Source organism: Pelobates fuscus, chromosome 1, assembly GCF_036172605.1.
Source record: "Pelobates fuscus isolate aPelFus1 chromosome 1, aPelFus1.pri, whole genome shotgun sequence".
Taxonomy (NCBI): Eukaryota; Metazoa; Chordata; class Amphibia; order Anura; family Pelobatidae; genus Pelobates; species Pelobates fuscus.
Genome location: NC_086317.1, coordinates 447951150 through 447968026, shown reverse-complemented (window position 1 = coordinate 447968026; position 16877 = coordinate 447951150). Strand labels below are relative to the sequence as shown.

Below are 16877 nucleotides of genomic sequence, written 5' to 3'. Positions count from 1 at the left end.
GGGAAGTGACAGCTCTGATTTAATATTTTCTAGTTTTTTTGTTGTTTTTTTTTATATTTACTTTATATTTTAAATATACATACAGAAACACAATATACAATATTTGGTAGAAAAATTGTTCAATATATGTTAATTCCATATTCAGAAACATTCAAAGTCCATTATCACCATATCAAAAAAGCTTGTTGCATGTTCATAAAGATAAACCACAAGTACAGACATAAAACACTTAACAAGGTGGCTAAGCAACATTTGTAAATTGCCCTTTACAAAAGACAGAGTGGTTTTCCATAAGAGGTCTGGGAGAGAGAATATAGTCTTGCAACTTAGAATTTATCAAATCATAAAAATACACCCATTCTTATCTTGAAAAAGGAGAAAAAAGCTTAATCACTTGTATTTGTCTCTAAAGTTGTTCTATTTGGTTTAACCATGAATTCAGTTTATCATATGAAACCTTATTATACCTCTTTCCATTTTAGTTTATATTTAAGCTGTTTGTTTACTACAGACCAGATTGTAGTATTAAATGATTTCAATATTTTCTAGTTTTATATGTTTGAGCTCACAGATGGCATATTTAAGGTAAACTGTGGCAGAAATGACAAATTATGTAAATAGTGTAAAAAAATTCAATGTGAAAAAAAGTTTCTCACCTGTAAAATTTCCTTTAAAGCACTCTTTAGAACAGGCGCTGGATGAAAGTAAGTAAAGCCTTGTTTTAAAATGTTTTCAGGGCTTCTTAAGGGGGCACCTAAAGAATAATACCCAGTAGGGCATTGTTCAAACATGAATCACACGTGTTAGAGCAAACCTTTAAGGTTACCAAATTATGGAGCTATATTACTAAACACACAAGATTCTCATGCATACACACACATAATCACAGACACATACTGTACATACACATTCACACACATGTAATCACAGACATATTCACACACACAATGTTTTTTGTGTTGTGGTATGCCTGGGAGGACAGGGGTGCTGCTGCTATTTTGATACAGCTGTGCAGAAAGAGCCAAGTAAGTACATAGCTCCCTCACTGCTCGTCAGCCCACAAGGTAGAAGCGGCTGACTGGGCCACCTTAGGCTTGCGCTAGCCATACTCTGGGTTGAATGACCAATTTGTTTACAAGGGTGTGGGCCTTCTGACCTCTATTTAAAAGGGTCTGTTAATAGTAAAAAATAGTAAAAAAAATAAAAAAGGGAATTGGGGGACATCCAGAACATTTCTCAGCAGTGGCGCTGCCATAAAGATACATACAAAATAAAGATACAAAATAAAGATTATGAACAGTGCACACACAAAAATAGTTTTACAGGAATATTTAAAAATCAGCTATATCAGCAAACAATGATGGGGATTGAATTCATATTATGTTAAAGGGACACTATAGTCACCCAGACCACTTCAGCTCAATGAAGTGGTCTGGGTGCCAGGTCCCTCTAGGGTTAACCCTGCCGGCTGTAAACATAGCAGTTTCAGAGAAACTGCTATGTTTACATATGAGTTAATCCAGCCTCTAGTGGCTGTCTTCTGGACAGCCACTAGAGGCGCATCTGCGACGTTGGAGGCATATTATACCTCCATCAAGCAGAGCGTCCTTAGGAAAGCATTGAAAAATGCTTTCCTTTGGACACTTTGAATGCGCGCATAGCACTGCCGCGCATGCGCATTTCTGCTCCACTGACGTCAGACGGGGGAGCTGACGTCGGTGGGGGAGGAGAGGTAAGGGAGCCCGGCGGTGGAAGAAGGTGAGTAACTGGAGGGGTTTTAACCACCTTCAGCACCACGGGAGGGGGACCCTGAGGGTGGGGGCACCCTCAGGGTACTATAGTGTCAGGAAAACCGATTTGTTTTTCTGACACTACAGTGATCCTTTAAGTCCACCACTACGCCACAGTACCTCAATATCGGTGGGTCGTACACAAATTCCAACGTGGGAGATAAATTAAATAGTGCTAAAAGAAACTAAAGTGTGTTTAATGTGTTGTAAGAGCGTTCTGAATATATTTAATACAAAATGAATGCGGTAAAAAAAAAAATACAGTGTCAAAACTAAACAATTAAAGTGATAGTGCTCTCACAGCAGATTAATAGCGCAGGTAGATATTATGATGCACTCTCGCTGAGTTTGGGACTTGTCTCAAAGTTGTCTACTCAGTGTGAGCGTTATCATGCTAATTCTAATCAAGAATCTCTAAATTGTGTAACAGACACTTGATATTTAAAATGCAGACCTGCTTTATTAACTTCAATATTTGACATTTTTTTTTGTACTTAATAAATTTACAAACACAATGAAAAAAAAATACATATACAAATCAGTTTTGCTATTTTTTTTTTTTACAACTGTTCTGCTAAACTAACAAGTTTATTTTTTTATTTTAATTTTCACAACTCATCAAAACATGCAGTTTAGAAACTAGACACTGCACACTATCACTTGACTATAAACAAAAGAGACACTAAACAGGCGTTCTTATTAACCTCCTAAACCAGGTCATTCAGTACTCCGGAAAAATGGCCGCCACAGTCCCACATATTGTCTCATTTAGTGTATCGGTGTGTAGCGCTCTAAACAGCCAGCTGATTTCATATAAGCCAATAGCAACGCATCTTTCACTTTCTTGTCTTTGAGCCGAGAATTCCTATTGGTTGTTGTTTTTTTTTTTTTTATTGTGGGCGCGTCCTACGCTGCTGACAGAAGAGGGAAGCGTGCTTGTTGCATTGTCTCCATTCTGTGGGTGCATTGCCTTGCTCCTCCACAATGGAGGCGGTTGACTGAGCCCATGCCAGGGTTCATGGGTATAAAGGGGGTTGCCTGCAGGCTGCTGGCCATGGAGAATGTGCGATGGGCTTTCCACTGTGGCTCTTGGGCTCCCACCCGTGCAGAATGGCTGCTGTGTGCCCAGTGTGTGCAGCCAGAAGAGAAGCACCGCATTGGGCAGTTCATGTTTACCAGGGATGCCAAGGCTGCCATGGTACCCAGCTTCTTACTGTTTATTAACACTCCATAATAATAATTAGGGAGAGTGAGAGTGAGAGAAAAAAATAAATAAATCTTTCCTATTTTCCCCTGTCTTTTCGTTTTACACCTCCAGACTTAAACTTAAATGTTTAGTCATAGTCCCCCTTCTTTTCCTTGTTTGTTTCATTTTCAAAATCCTATATTATTAATTAATTTAGTGCTTATATACTTCCATTACATTACATTTATTTTATGCCTATATCTTTCTCTGTTTGTGATTCTAATTATTAGTGCACATGTTTATTTTGTAAATCACTAATTATCAAAAAGAATGCAAAGTTAATATTAAGTCCAATTCTCTTAATTTCTATTGTGATCTCTCCTTTATTTTATCTTTTTAGCCTTTTCCTTTCTTCTACAAAAAGTGTTAACTTACTAGTGCAATTCTAATGTTTCTCATCTGTATTTCATCTGAGGTGTCTTATATAATCTTCTTACTTCTTTTCTAATGTGCATAAAATAAAATAAATAAATCTTTCCTATTTTCCCCTGTCTTTAGTTTTGCTTTACTTTACATTTTAGTGAATAGACCCCTAATGTGTTAATTGTCCATTTTTAAAAAGTGAATTCAATTTTTTTAGGCCACAATAACTAAGGCAAAAAACCATAGCTGTTTGTTTTATTTTTTCTTCAATTCAGCTATTTTTTCGTAAAATTTGCAATTTGCTTTGCATTCCTGACAATTCACCCATTAGTGAATACACTGTCTAGTGAATATTCAGGTGACAATGTGGCATGCAGCCTGTTGAAAACCTATTAATCCCAAAATATACATTCATTTATAATTTTGCTTCTCTTAATAGCACAATAAACTGTGAGGTTGCATGGCGCAGGAAGCTGAATTTTAATGGTTATTTTTAGATCTTTTTTTATACTTTTGCAATATGCGTTTGCTGCTGAAATAGTGTGAATTTGTATTTTGGGGATCTCAGCAAATAATAAAACTAACATCACAATTGTGTATTTTAATAAATAAGAGTTACATATACAGAAACACCCAACAAAATAATTATAACATACCGTATATACTCGAGTATAAGCTGACCCGAATATAAGCCGAGGCCCCTAATTTTATCCCAAAAAACTGGGAAAACTTATTGACTCGAGTATAAGACTAGGGTGGGAAATGCAGCAGCTACTGGTAAATTTCTAAATAAAATTAGATCCTAAAAAAAATATATTAATTGAATATTTATTTACAGTGTGTGTATAATGAATGCAGTGTGTGCGTATGTGTGTGTGTATGAGTGCAGCGTGTGTGTATGAGTGCAGCGTGTGTGTATGAGTGCAGCGTGTGTGTGCATGAATGCAGCGTGTGTGTGTATGAATGCAGTGTGTGAATGCAGTGTGTGCAGGGCCGGTGCAAGGATATTTGCCGCCGTAGGCAAAAAACATTTTGCCGCCCCCTCCCCCCCCCATATGTCCTGACTTCCCCTCCTCCTCCCTCAGTGGTCCTTACCTCCCCACCCCCGTGTTCCTTCACCCCCCCCCAGTGGTCCTGACTCACCCCTCCCCTAGTGGTCCTTATCCCACCCCCTCCCTCCCATAGTGGTCCTTATCCCCCCCCCCCTCCCTCCCATAGTGGTCCTTATACCCCCCTCCCTCCCATAGTGGTCCTTATCCCCCCCCTCCCTCCCATAGTGGTCCTTATCCCCCCCTCCCTCCCATAGTGGTCCTTATCCCCCCCCTCCCTCCCATAGTGGTCCTTATCCCCCCCTCCCTCCCATAGTGGTCCTTATCCCCCCCTCCCTCCCATAGTGGTCCTTATCCCCCCCTCCCTCCCATAGTGGTCCTTATACCCCCTCCCTCCCATAGTGGTCCTTATACCCCTTTTTTTTGTTATTAATTTTTTTTTTATTATTATTATTATATTATTATTTCTTATTTTATTTTATTTCGTCCCCCCTCCCTGCTTGATATATGGCAGGGAGGGGGGCTCTCCTTCCCTGGTGGTCCAGTGGCAGTTCAGTGGGGGGGAGAGGGGGGCTGGCAGAGCTGTATTTACCTGTTCTGCAGCTCCTGTCAGCTCTTTCCTCCTCTGCGCCGTCCGTTCTGCTCTTCTGTCAGCTTACACTGTAAGTCTCGCGAGAGCCGCGGCTCTCGCGAGATTTACACTGGGAGCTGACCGAGGTGCTGACCGGACGGCGCAGAGGAGGAGAGAGCTGACAGGAGCTGCAGAACAGGTAAGTACAGCTCTGCCAGCCCCCCTCTCCCCCCAGTCTGTATTATGGCAATGCAAATTGCCATAATACAGACCTTGACTCGAGTATAAGCCGAGTTGGGGTTTTTCAGCCCAAAAAATGGGCTGAAAAACTCGGCTTATACTCGAGTATATACGGTAGTTTATAACAGCAAGTTTTCGGAAATAAATAGCTGACAGCCATAATATCCTGGAAAGCAGAACTGTCAGTTTTCTTGGTCTGGGTTCTACAGTTTATTGTCCCTCCACCCTGTAAATGCCAATAAAGTATATTGGTGTGTAGTGCAGCTGTGGTAAGAGAGAAAACATACCTCCACGGCACTTCAAGGGACACTCCAGGCACCCAGACCACTTATGCCCATTGGAGTGGTATGGGTGCCAACTACCACTAACCTTAACCCTGCAACTGTAATTATTGCAGTTTTCATAATCCCTTCCATAAATAATTACCTTGCAGGGTTAACTCCTCCTCTAGTGGCTGTCTACTAGACAGCCACTAGAGGGCACTTCCTGCTTCATAGCTCTGTGGTAGAGCATCTCTGGACGTCCTCACGCTGTGTGAGGACCTCCAGTGTCGCTCAATACCCCATAGGAAAGCATTTTCAATGCTTTCCTATGGAGAGCTTGAATGCGCATGCACGGCATTGCCACACATGCACATTAGGTCTCCTCAGCCAGCGGGCGGGATCAGTCTCCACTGCCGGCTGACGTGATGAAGGGGAGGAGGGGGTCATCGGCAAGGTTCTCAGGTAAGTCACTGAAGGGGTTTTCACCCCTTCAGAAACCGGGGATGGGTGGTGGGAGGGAGAGGGGACTTGCAGTGCCAGGAAAACAGATTGTTTTTCTGGCACTGGAGAGTCCCTTTCAGTACTTTGGATGCCTTAAATGGCCCATTATACCTCTGGTGCACTCGTGCATGCTTGGACATTTAAAAAGAAATGATGTATGACCTCAAGCATTCCATCAGTAATTCTATAATCAGTCATTCTAATATGCTTGCAAACGTCACCGGACTGGGTTGTCCAATATACAAACCGTGTCCAGGAAATTAAGCAATATCTTTCAAATTCCATAGCTAACTTTTAGCCAACTATCATCAGTTACTTTCAGTTAGCAGTTTCTTATTATGGTACCAGAAGAGTCACGGAGTACTTGCACTGTAATTTGTGAAACTGGAATGGTTCCCCTAAGGATCAACTCCACATCCAGATGTCTCCTGCAGAAAAGACTGAATGTCTTCATTGATTTAACAATGGTACATGAATTCTTGAATTCTTATTGCAGACTGGCTAATGACACCTTGATAATGTTGCTGGAGGTGGATTTAAAAAGAGGCTAAACTTTAAGTTTAGATTTTTCAATGCGAAAAGTGGTCATGCTTAGAGTACCACTTTAACTTGCCCATCGTTTATGATATCCCTTCCATTCTTTGAAGGAATTCCAGCTGCTTCAACCGAAACAAAAGTGAGACTGTAGGGGCATGATCTATACAACAAAACCGTTTCATTAAGCTAGAGTTGTTTTGGTGCTTAGTACCACTTTAATATACTCCAAAGGCTCACTCTAAAGGATGTTAGGAACCAATTTGGTATTAAACTCATGAAATATGCAGAACATTTTATAATCTGCTGCTCTATACGATGCCTGGCACTATTCTCTGTTTGGAAACTCAAGCTTCTAGGTGAAAACATGCATTGTGTGACAAAACTAAATATATTTGTAATTTTTTTTTATTTATTTTTTTTAACAACCAATATGTACCCTTCTTAGTCAATGTAGTAATAAAATGTTGGAGAATACGAGTAAGAATGTGGATGATGCTTAGTTTTTAGTAGTTCCCCAGATAAACCATTCAATTACAGTTTTTTCAGGTTTCACTTCCAACTGGTACTATAAGAGTGAGATTTCTCTTGAATACATTTGTTGGACTTGCGTTAGGAATGGGTTGGATGTCACAAAAGATTCTTAATGTGTGTACACCCTGTTGGGTTTGTGAGTTGTATTTCCCACCTGTTGAGCATTTATGAAATAAAATGAATACACCTGTTAAGCCTACCAGTAAATATTTTAAAATGTAAAGAGATACTAGCAATGCCTTATAAATGTATCAATTAGTATTTTTAGATCTGCAGCAGATTTGCATGTTTCAGACTAAATGATCAAATTGATGACGGGGTTAAAGACAACATTCCATGATTCCCCTGTTGACACTTTAAAATTCCAACTTTAATGGATAAACCTTTATCGAATGTTGTTTGTTTATATATTCAGTTCAGAACTACTCACCATTCCCCTTTGCTTTCAGGCTGGTCGTCTTTTAATAAGAAAGTTAATTGCTGAAAAGCTTCAGATCCCTTGGAGTAAAATATTGCTGCAAAGGACAGCAAAAGGAAAACCATTTCTCGCCAATGAAATCTCAAGCCAACATCTGAACTTTAACTTCAATGTTTCTCATCAAGGAGACTATGCTGTACTCGCAGCCGAACCTGAGCTACAGGTTGGAGTTGATATAATGAAAACAGATCTACCAGGTATGCAACCTTGTCATTATATAGATACAATTCAAGGGAGCCCCCCATTTAAAACAATATAAATATTGTGACCTTTATGGGCAAAGCAACACAGTACTCTAGGGTAACAGGTATAGAACAACAGTCTCTAATGCAAAAATGGTGTGGTTTATTTACAGCGTGCACAAAAATCCATGTAGCAATCAATTTGTTCAAAACTGCAGCACAACAGAAAGGAAAATCTACAAACAAAATCCTAGCTCAAATTCGAGCACTAACTAAACATAAAGTAATGTCCCTTACTAAACCAGGGTAATAAACTACACAAATCAACAAAAATAAACATTGGTTTCACCAACCTTTAGCACTTTGTTTGGTGCTTCTCTGCACAGACCTGCTCTCTCTGCAGGTCAGATTGTACCTCTCTCCTTTCTGCTCTGAGACCTGCTACGGTAATTAAAGCCTCAGCAGTTGCTAATTGGGCAGGTGAATGAGTACAGACTATGGAGGATTCTGGGTCCTAGATACCTTCCTTCTATTACCCTCCCATAAACTGTCACGGATCCCCCCCGTCAGCTTAGACCCATCGGTCTAGCGACCTTTGACCACAAACAATGGACTCTGGATAAACCATCTGCATTCCCCTGGTCTTTACCAGCTCTATGCTCCATAGAGAAGTTATATGGCTGAAGACTAAGGAACCACCTAGTTACTCTGGCATTTGTTTCCTTGTTTTGTCTCATCCACGTCAAAGGCGCATGATCTGTGACAAGTTTGAACCTTCTCCCCAATAGATACTACTTAAGTGTTTCCAGTGCCCATTTTATGGCCAAGCATTCTTTCTCAACCACTGAGTATCTCTGTTCATGGGGATTCAGCTTCTTGCTCAGGTACATAATGGGATGTTCTTCTCCTCTGTGTACCTGAGAAAGAACCGCTCCTAGGCCCACATCAGACGCATCTGTCTGTACCACAAATTCTTTTGTAAAGTCTGGGTCAACCAAAATTGGGTCAGCCCACAAAACCTCCTTCAGGGTACTAAATGCCTTCTCTACCTCGGGAGTCCACTTTATCATAACAGGGTCTTTTGCCTTAGTTAGCTCTGTCAACCGGTTTGCGATCGTAGCAAAGTTAGGTATGAATCTACGGTAGTAGCCCACTAAGCCTAGAAATGCCCTAACTTGTTTCTTTGTCACAGGACGTGGCCAATCCAAAATAGCATCTACCTTACTTTTCTGTGGTTTCAGGAGACCCCTCCCAATAGTGTAGCCCAAATACTTTGCCTTTTCCAACCCTATCGTACATTTGGATGGATTGGCAGTTAGACCTGCATCTCGTATAGACTTTATTACTGCCTGAACTCGGGGAAGGTGTGTTTCCCAATCTGTACTGTGTATAACCACATCGTCAAGGTAGGCAGCCGCATATTCACTATGGGGTCTAAGGATTCTATCCATCATTCTTTGGAAGGTGGCAGGTGCACCATGCAACCCAAAAGGTAAGACTTTATAGTGAAGTAAACCTTCTGGTGTGGAAAAAGCATTTTTTTTCTTTGGCCCGCTCTGTTAAGGGAACTTGCCAATAACCTTTAGTCAGATCTAATGTAGTCAGATATCTGGATCGTCCGGATCTCTCTATCAGGTCATCAACCCTAGGCATGGGATAAGCATCACATTTTGATAGCTCATTTAATTTTCTGAAATAATTACAGAATCTGATTTCTCCATTTGGCTTGGGTACCAACACTATAGGATTACTCTATTCACTTTGATTCCTCGATAACCCCTAGCTCAAGCATCTTTCGGACCTCTGCTTTGATGGCTTCTTTTCTGGCCTCTGGGATTCGGTAGGGTTTTAAGTTAACCCTTTTTCCAGGTTCCGTAATTATGCTATGTTCAATAACAGGAGTCTTTCCTGGTACTGGAGCAAACACATCCCGATTTCTAAGAACAAACTCTTGGACCTCATTTTTCTGATGAGGTGCTAGAGTGTCAGCAATGTTAACCTATGGTACTTTGTCTACTTTGCTCAGAGGAACTTTGTCTGTCATGGCCATCAAGGCCTCTCTGTCTGTCCAGGGTTTAAGTAAATTTATATGGTATATTTGTTCGGGCTTTCTTCTACCAGGTTGTCTCACCTTATAATTCACCTCATTGACTCGTTCAATGATCTCGTATGGGCCATGCCAGTTTGCAAGGAATTTACTTTCTACTGTGGGGATTAGTACCGTAACCCTGTCTCCAGGTTGAAAGACCCTCAGTCTAGCATTCCTGTTATAACTAGCTTTCTGGGCTTCCTGTGCTCTCTCCATATTTCCCCTGACAATTGGCATTATGGCCTCAATGCGATCCTGCATTTGTGCCACATGTTCAATAACACTCCTATGAGGCGTGTGTTCCTGTTCCCATGTTTCCTTCGCAACATCAAGGAGACCTCTAGGATGTCTGCCATATAACAATTCAAAAGGTGAGAACCCTGTGGAAGCTTGGGGGACTTCTCTGATAGCAAACATTAGATATGGGAGCAAACGATCCCAATTCTTACCATCTTTATCAATTACCTTACGGAGCATTGTTTTTAATGTTTTATTAAATCTTTCCACTAACCCATCAGTTTGTGGGTGATACACTGAAGTTTTCAATTGTCTAATCTTAAACAAGTTACATAGCTCTTTCATCACGCGTGACATGAAAGGAGTACCTTGGTTTGCAAGTACTTCTCTAGGTATTCCAACCCGGCTGAACATAAACATTAACTCTCTGGCAATGATTTTAGCTGAGGTATTTCTTAAAGGTATAGCTGCAGGAGAGCAGGTAGCATAATCTAGTACTACCAATATATATTGGTGCCCCCTAGCGGATTTAAGTATAGGACCAACCAGGTCCATAGCAATTATTTCAAATGGGACTTCTATAATGGGAAGAGGAATGAGGGGATTATGGAAAGCTTGGAATGGAGCCTTTCTTTGGCATTCTGGGCATGACTTGCAAAATCGCTCTATAGCAGAGTAAATTCCTGGCCAGTAAAATCTTCTTAGTACTCACTCCCTGTTTTTTTCAATCCCAAGATGCCCCCCTAATACATAGCTGTGAGCTAGTTTTAAGACTTGGTTCCTGTGGGATTGAGGTACTCCTCTCTACTCGGTAAAGTAAATTATTTATTTCTGCAAAATAGGGAAGGGACAATTGGGTTTCCGGGTTAACAGGAGTACCTTCCACTACCTGAACATTGTTACGGGCAGCTACCAAGGTTTGTTCCTCCCATTGGGCAGCCCGAAAATTTCCTGAACTAATACCTAGATGATGGAACTCCACCTCTTCCCTTAGATTCTCTACTTGGGAGGAATCCCTTTCATTGTGTTCCCCTTCCAAACCCAAACATACTAGAGTGGGTTCATTTTCACTATACTGCTCCAAATCAATCGTAGAAAAAGGTAAACCATTCTCTAAACCCACTGTTTCTGTCTCTACCTCTGTACGCTTATCCTGTTTTATTACAGTATATTCCAAAATTTTCCGAAAGAAGGGAAAATCACGCCCCAATACAGCATCATAAGGCAATGATGGTACCACCCCAACTCTGTTTTATCGCCCCTACCGCTGTAGCAAATTCCACCTCGGCCGTGGGGTACGTGTGGGTGTCACCATGTATGCGAATTATATCCAACACGTGAACTTTATCTACTTGCTCACTCTGAAGTAAAGATCTCTTTACCAATGAAACCTCACTCCCAGAATCTAAGAGTGCTTGCACACTCCTCCCCTCCATATTTACAGATTTGACATGATTAATACCACCAGTACTTGTTAAAGCAGACATTTGTGTGTATACCAACAATGCACCATGTTTCTCCCCCCTCCCCAAATTACATTCCATAGGTTCAGTCTGTGGACAGTTACGTGCAATATGTCCAATCTCCTGACATCTATAACACTTTATCTCTCTCTGTCTGGCCTTGTGGCCGGGTTGGGAACCTGGGCACCCAATTTTCCAGGTAGTCAGTCTGTCTATGGGTCTGTACAGAATCTTTTTCCCCATCTGTTTCTTTAAACCCACCAGACTTCTTTGCAGGTATCCTGTTACTTTGCAATTTGGCGTTGAGGTAAGGTTCTTACTCTGAGTTTCATTAGCAAACCGGTATCTCTGTCAAGTTCATCATTTCTTCTGGGTCCTTTGCATCCGCTTGACTGACCCATTTCCGTAGCGCTATCGGCAGACTCCTGAGGAAGCGATCCATAACCACCTTTTCAGTGATTACTGCAGCAGAGTTGATTTCGGTCTGTAGCCACTTCTGGGCAAATCTCAAGAGGTCATACATTTGTGACCTAGTAGATTTCTCGGTATCATAAACCCAAGCATTATATCTTTGGGCTCGCACTGCAGGCGTAACTCCAAGCCGTGTTCGTATTTCTGCTTTCAATCGGTCATAGTCTTGTGCTTGCCTGAGAGGCAAATCATCATATGCTTTTTGGGATTCTCCACTGAGGCAAGGGGCTAATAATCCAGCCCACTGACCTGGAGGCCATCCTTCTCGGGTAGCAATCCTTTCAAAGGTTGTCGGGTAAGCCTCCATGTCATCAACCTCACTTTATGTAAAAAGTCAGTAACTCTAATCCGGCGCCCCCTATCCATAGTAGGGGTAGTCACACTTGACAGCATGGTTTGTTGCAAAGCACTTGTTAGTTTTTCTCTGTCTTCCCGCTGAGTTTCCATAACGCAGTCTATTTGTGTGGCCAAAAAGCGGTTTGTCTCCTGTTGGACCGCAAAAGCCTGTCGCTGTGACTCCATGAGGCTACTGATCTGCGCCGCTGTTACACGGTTTGTGTCTTGCTGGGTAGTAGTAGCCTGTACCAAGGCTTTTACTAACTCTTCCATCTTGTGTTTTTTTTTTTTTTTTTTTAGCCACCTGGTAAATACCACACACCACACCTGCAGGCCTCTGTTTCAAACAACCAGTCTCAGTTTGCAGAGTCACAGTACCTTAGGTCTCTATACCCACTGACCATATAAATGTGCTTTAAATGCCCGCATTCTCCAACATCTTGTGACCTTTATGGGCAACGCAACACAGTCCTCTAGGGTAACAGGTATAGAACAACAGTCTCTAATGCAAAAATTGTGTGGTTTATTTACAGCGTGTACAAAAATCCATGTAGCAATCAATTTGTTCAAAACTGCAGCACAACAGAAAGGAAAATCTACAAACAAAATCCTAGCTCAAATATGTTTAGTTAGTGCTCAAAAAGTAATGTCCCTTACTAAACCAGGGTAATAAACTAAACAAATCAACAAAAATAAACATTGGTTTCACCAACCTTTAGCACTTTGTTTGGTGCTGCTCTGCACAGACCTGCTCTCTCTGCAGGTCAGATTGTATCTCACTCCTTTCTGCTCTGAGACCTGCTAATTAAAGCCTCAGCAGTTGCTAATTGGGCAGGTGACTATGGAGGATTCTGGGTCCTAGATACCTTCCTTCTATTACCCTCCCATAGACTCTGTCACAATATATATAATCTCTGTTGTAATCCAAATTATTCAACCCCCATTAAAAAACAGGATTTGGTCAAAATGTATAGACTTTAAGCTGTTTGCAATGAACAAATCAAACAAAAGCATTTGAAATAGCTCAACATAATGAATGCTTCAAGTGGTTTCCCCAAATTCAACTGAACATTCAAGTTTTAATGACTTCTCCGGTCTCTAAGTTATTCAACCCCAGAGCTTGCTCGTCCACAGGACGGACTGGGGCAATGGCCCCAAGCGGCGCTGTAACAGGGGCGGCCCTGGGCCCCCTGTGCTGCATATAAATGCAAAGAGACAGCTCTCCAATCAGACGATTTAGGCAGCCACCTAAATCGCCTTAGGGCAGACTGATCAGTCGGGTCCTCAGGGAGAACCTGTCACCAGGAGCGGGCCCGGCGGAATGCCCTGTGTGCCGCCGGGTGCGCAGCCCCTACAGCAGTCTGCACTGCAGGAGAGAGCCACACTGTAACTGTCACCTTCACATTCTGTCACCCCAGATAATGCTTCCCTCACTATCACCCGCACAGCCTGTCACCCCCACACTGTAACTGTCACCCTGCCACCAACCACTGTCAAACCCACACTGTAACTGTCACCCTCACACCCTGCCCCCACCACTGTCACCCTCACACCCTGCCCCCACTATATAGACACACACAATGGATTCAGTACACACGACATCCATGACACACAGACACTGCATCCAATGCAAACACACTGCATCCACTACACACACAGACATTGCCGCGCATGCGCATTAAAGCTCCCCATAGGAAAGCATTAAAAATGCTTTTCAATGCTTTCCAGTGGGGAAATGAGCGACGCTGAAGGTCCTCACACAGCGTGAGGATGTCCAGCGACGCTCTAGCACAGGTTTTCTGTGCTATGAAGGAGGAAGTGCCCTCTAGTGGCTGTCTAGTAGACAGCCACTAGAGGAGGAGTTAACCCTGCAAGGTAATTATTGCAGTTTATAAAAAAAAAAAAAACTGCAATAATTACACTTGCAGGGTTAAGAGTAGTGGGAGATGGCACCCAGACCACTGCAATGGGCAGAAGTGGTCTGGGTGCCTGGAGTGTCCCTTTAAAGTGTCTGTGTGTCATGGATGTTGTGTGTACTGAATACATTGTGTGTGTGTGTGTGTGTTTTTTTTATAAACTGCAATAATTACCTTGCAGGGTTAACTCCACCTCTAGTGGCTGTCTATTAGACAGCCACTAGCGGGAACTTTCTGCTCTATAGCACAGGAAACCTGTGCTAGAGCGTCGCTGGACGTCCTCACGTCCTCATGCTGTGTGAGGACCTCCAGCGTCGCTCAAATCCCCATAGGAAAGCATTGAAATTTGTTTTCAATGCTTTCCTATGGGGAGACGTAATGCGCATGCGCATTAGGTCTCCTCGGCCGGTGGGCGGGATCAGTCTCGCCCACCGGCCAACGCAATACAGAGGAGGAGCATCGCGGTGGAGGAGACAGCGGTGAGGGACATCGCCGCTGCCTCAGGTAAGTGACTGAAGGAGTTTTCACCCTTCAGTAACCGGGGAATGGTGGGTGGGAGGGAGAGGGACCCTCCAGTGCCAGGAAAACGGATCGTTTTCCTGGCACTGGAGTTTCCCTTTAAGCATGGTGGTTGCTCGTTGATGCTCTGGGGCTGCTTTGCATCCACTGTCACTGGAAACCTTTAGTGTGTGGAAGGCAAGATAGATTAAAGTATCAGGAAATCCTTGGAGAATGTGACGACAGATAAGAGCCATTCGGCCCATCTAGTCTGCCCAATTTTCTAAATACTTTAATTAGTCCCTGGCCTTATCTTACATCTAGGATAGACTTATCCCTATCCCACACATGCTTAAAATCCTTCACTGTGTTAACCTCTACCACTTCAGCTGGAAGGCTATTCCATGCATCCACTACCCTCTCAGTAAAGTAATACTTCCTGATATTATTTTTAAACCTTTGCCCCTCTAATTTAAGACTGCCCTCTTGTTGTGGTAGTTTTTCTTCTGTTAAATATAGTCTCCTCCTTTACTGTGTTGATTGCCTTTATGTATTCAAATGTTTCTATCATATCCCCCCTGTCTCGTCTTTCCTCCAAGCTATACATGTTAAAACATTATGCGGTCTGAGAGGAAGCTTAAGCTTAGGTGTCATTGGACCTTTTAACATGTCAATGATCCCAAGCATTCCTCAAATTCCACCAAAGATTTGTTGGAAAATTCTACACTGGCCATCACAGTCATCTGACTTGAAATCTATAGAAAATCTCTGGTGGTATTTGAAGAAGGCAGTTGCAGCAGGCAAACCGAAAAATATTACTGAATGGGCTAAGATTCCTCAGGAACCCAGAAGCTGGTGTCTGGCTATGCATCTCGTTTGCAGCAGGTCATAATAGTAAAAAGGTGCTCTACTAATAATTTTGAGACTGGAGAAATCATTAGAAGTTGCATTTTCAGTTACATTTGGGGAAACTACTTGAAGCATTTGTTGTGTTGAGCCATTTCAAAAGCTTTTGTTTGATTTGTTCCTTACAAACAGTTTAAATGGGGGTTGAATAATTTTGATTACAATGATGTATGTGTGTATGTATACACATTACAGGGGTGGCACTTAGGCCAATTTATACAACATGATCCAGTGTACTTATCCATTCATTAAACAGCAACTTCGAAGCTCATAGCATGTAATAGTATTATCTAAAAACACCTCACCGTGGCAAAAAGTAATGGGGGTTTAGTTACAGTATATGATTATTCATTTCCCAAGTACCAGAGCGACCACATAGGTGACAATTTTGGTCTGTGGTGGTTTTACATGTTTTGGTTAGAAACACAGAGGTGATGCACTATCTGAGCAGCATTTTAACCACGTATATCCTATGTTTCTTTACATTTTACCCCCTTTAGATTTTCATCTGTGTTCCTTTACCATTTTTTAATATATACCATTTTTGTGTCATCCTGAGGATGAGAATTGAGTCAGAGATATATAAAGTAGAAATATTAGCATGGTTATTTGATCTCATTAACCCCTTAAGGGGAATCATGTGACATGTCCTGATTCCCTTTTATTCCAGACGTTTGGTCCTTAAGGGGTTAAATAACCTGTGGCACAAGTTTCAGTAAACTCCTGGCTGGCTAACCAATGTAATTAAATATCACACTTAAAAATGAAAAGTGTTTATGAAATGTAAAATGTGTATTCATGGCTTTACTGAAGTTTGCTCAAAACAAATATCTCTCTGGAAATCAGAATCACACCCCCCACTAAAAACAATCACACATTTATTGAGAAACTTGATGATGTCTCTCATCACACATAACATTATTATTATAACAGTGCTTACTGTCTGTTAGTCCACCCATTGTAAAGCGCTGCGGAATTTGATGACGCTATATAAATATAATAATAATAATAATAATACAAAAAAACTAAATTATTACTTCTTGTACTTGGCAGCTATTTTCGGCACTCCAGATCTCTTTCTGTTTCCTCCAATGTTTTATTACCTACACTGTCTCAGCTTTTATTTAAATTTGATATACTATAGTTGGCTCAGGTCCAAGTAAGAGTGTATGCTGTATTTCAAATCCACTCTTTATAACCTAATGTATAT

General features: G+C 41.7%; 1 protein-coding gene across 1 annotated transcript in view; it reads left to right on the top strand.

The window, feature by feature from the left end:
- The first annotated feature begins 2720 nt into the window (after window positions 1-2720).
- AASDHPPT (aminoadipate-semialdehyde dehydrogenase-phosphopantetheinyl transferase) overlaps window positions 2721-16877 on the top strand; it is a 136423-nt gene continuing 122266 nt past the window's right edge. The window contains exons 1-2 of the mRNA XM_063444922.1: window positions 2721-2988; window positions 7541-7766. Of these exons, the coding sequence (XP_063300992.1) occupies window positions 2797-2988; window positions 7541-7766 (418 nt within the window). The 5' untranslated portion in view covers window positions 2721-2796. The remainder of the gene's footprint in view (window positions 2989-7540; window positions 7767-16877) is intronic.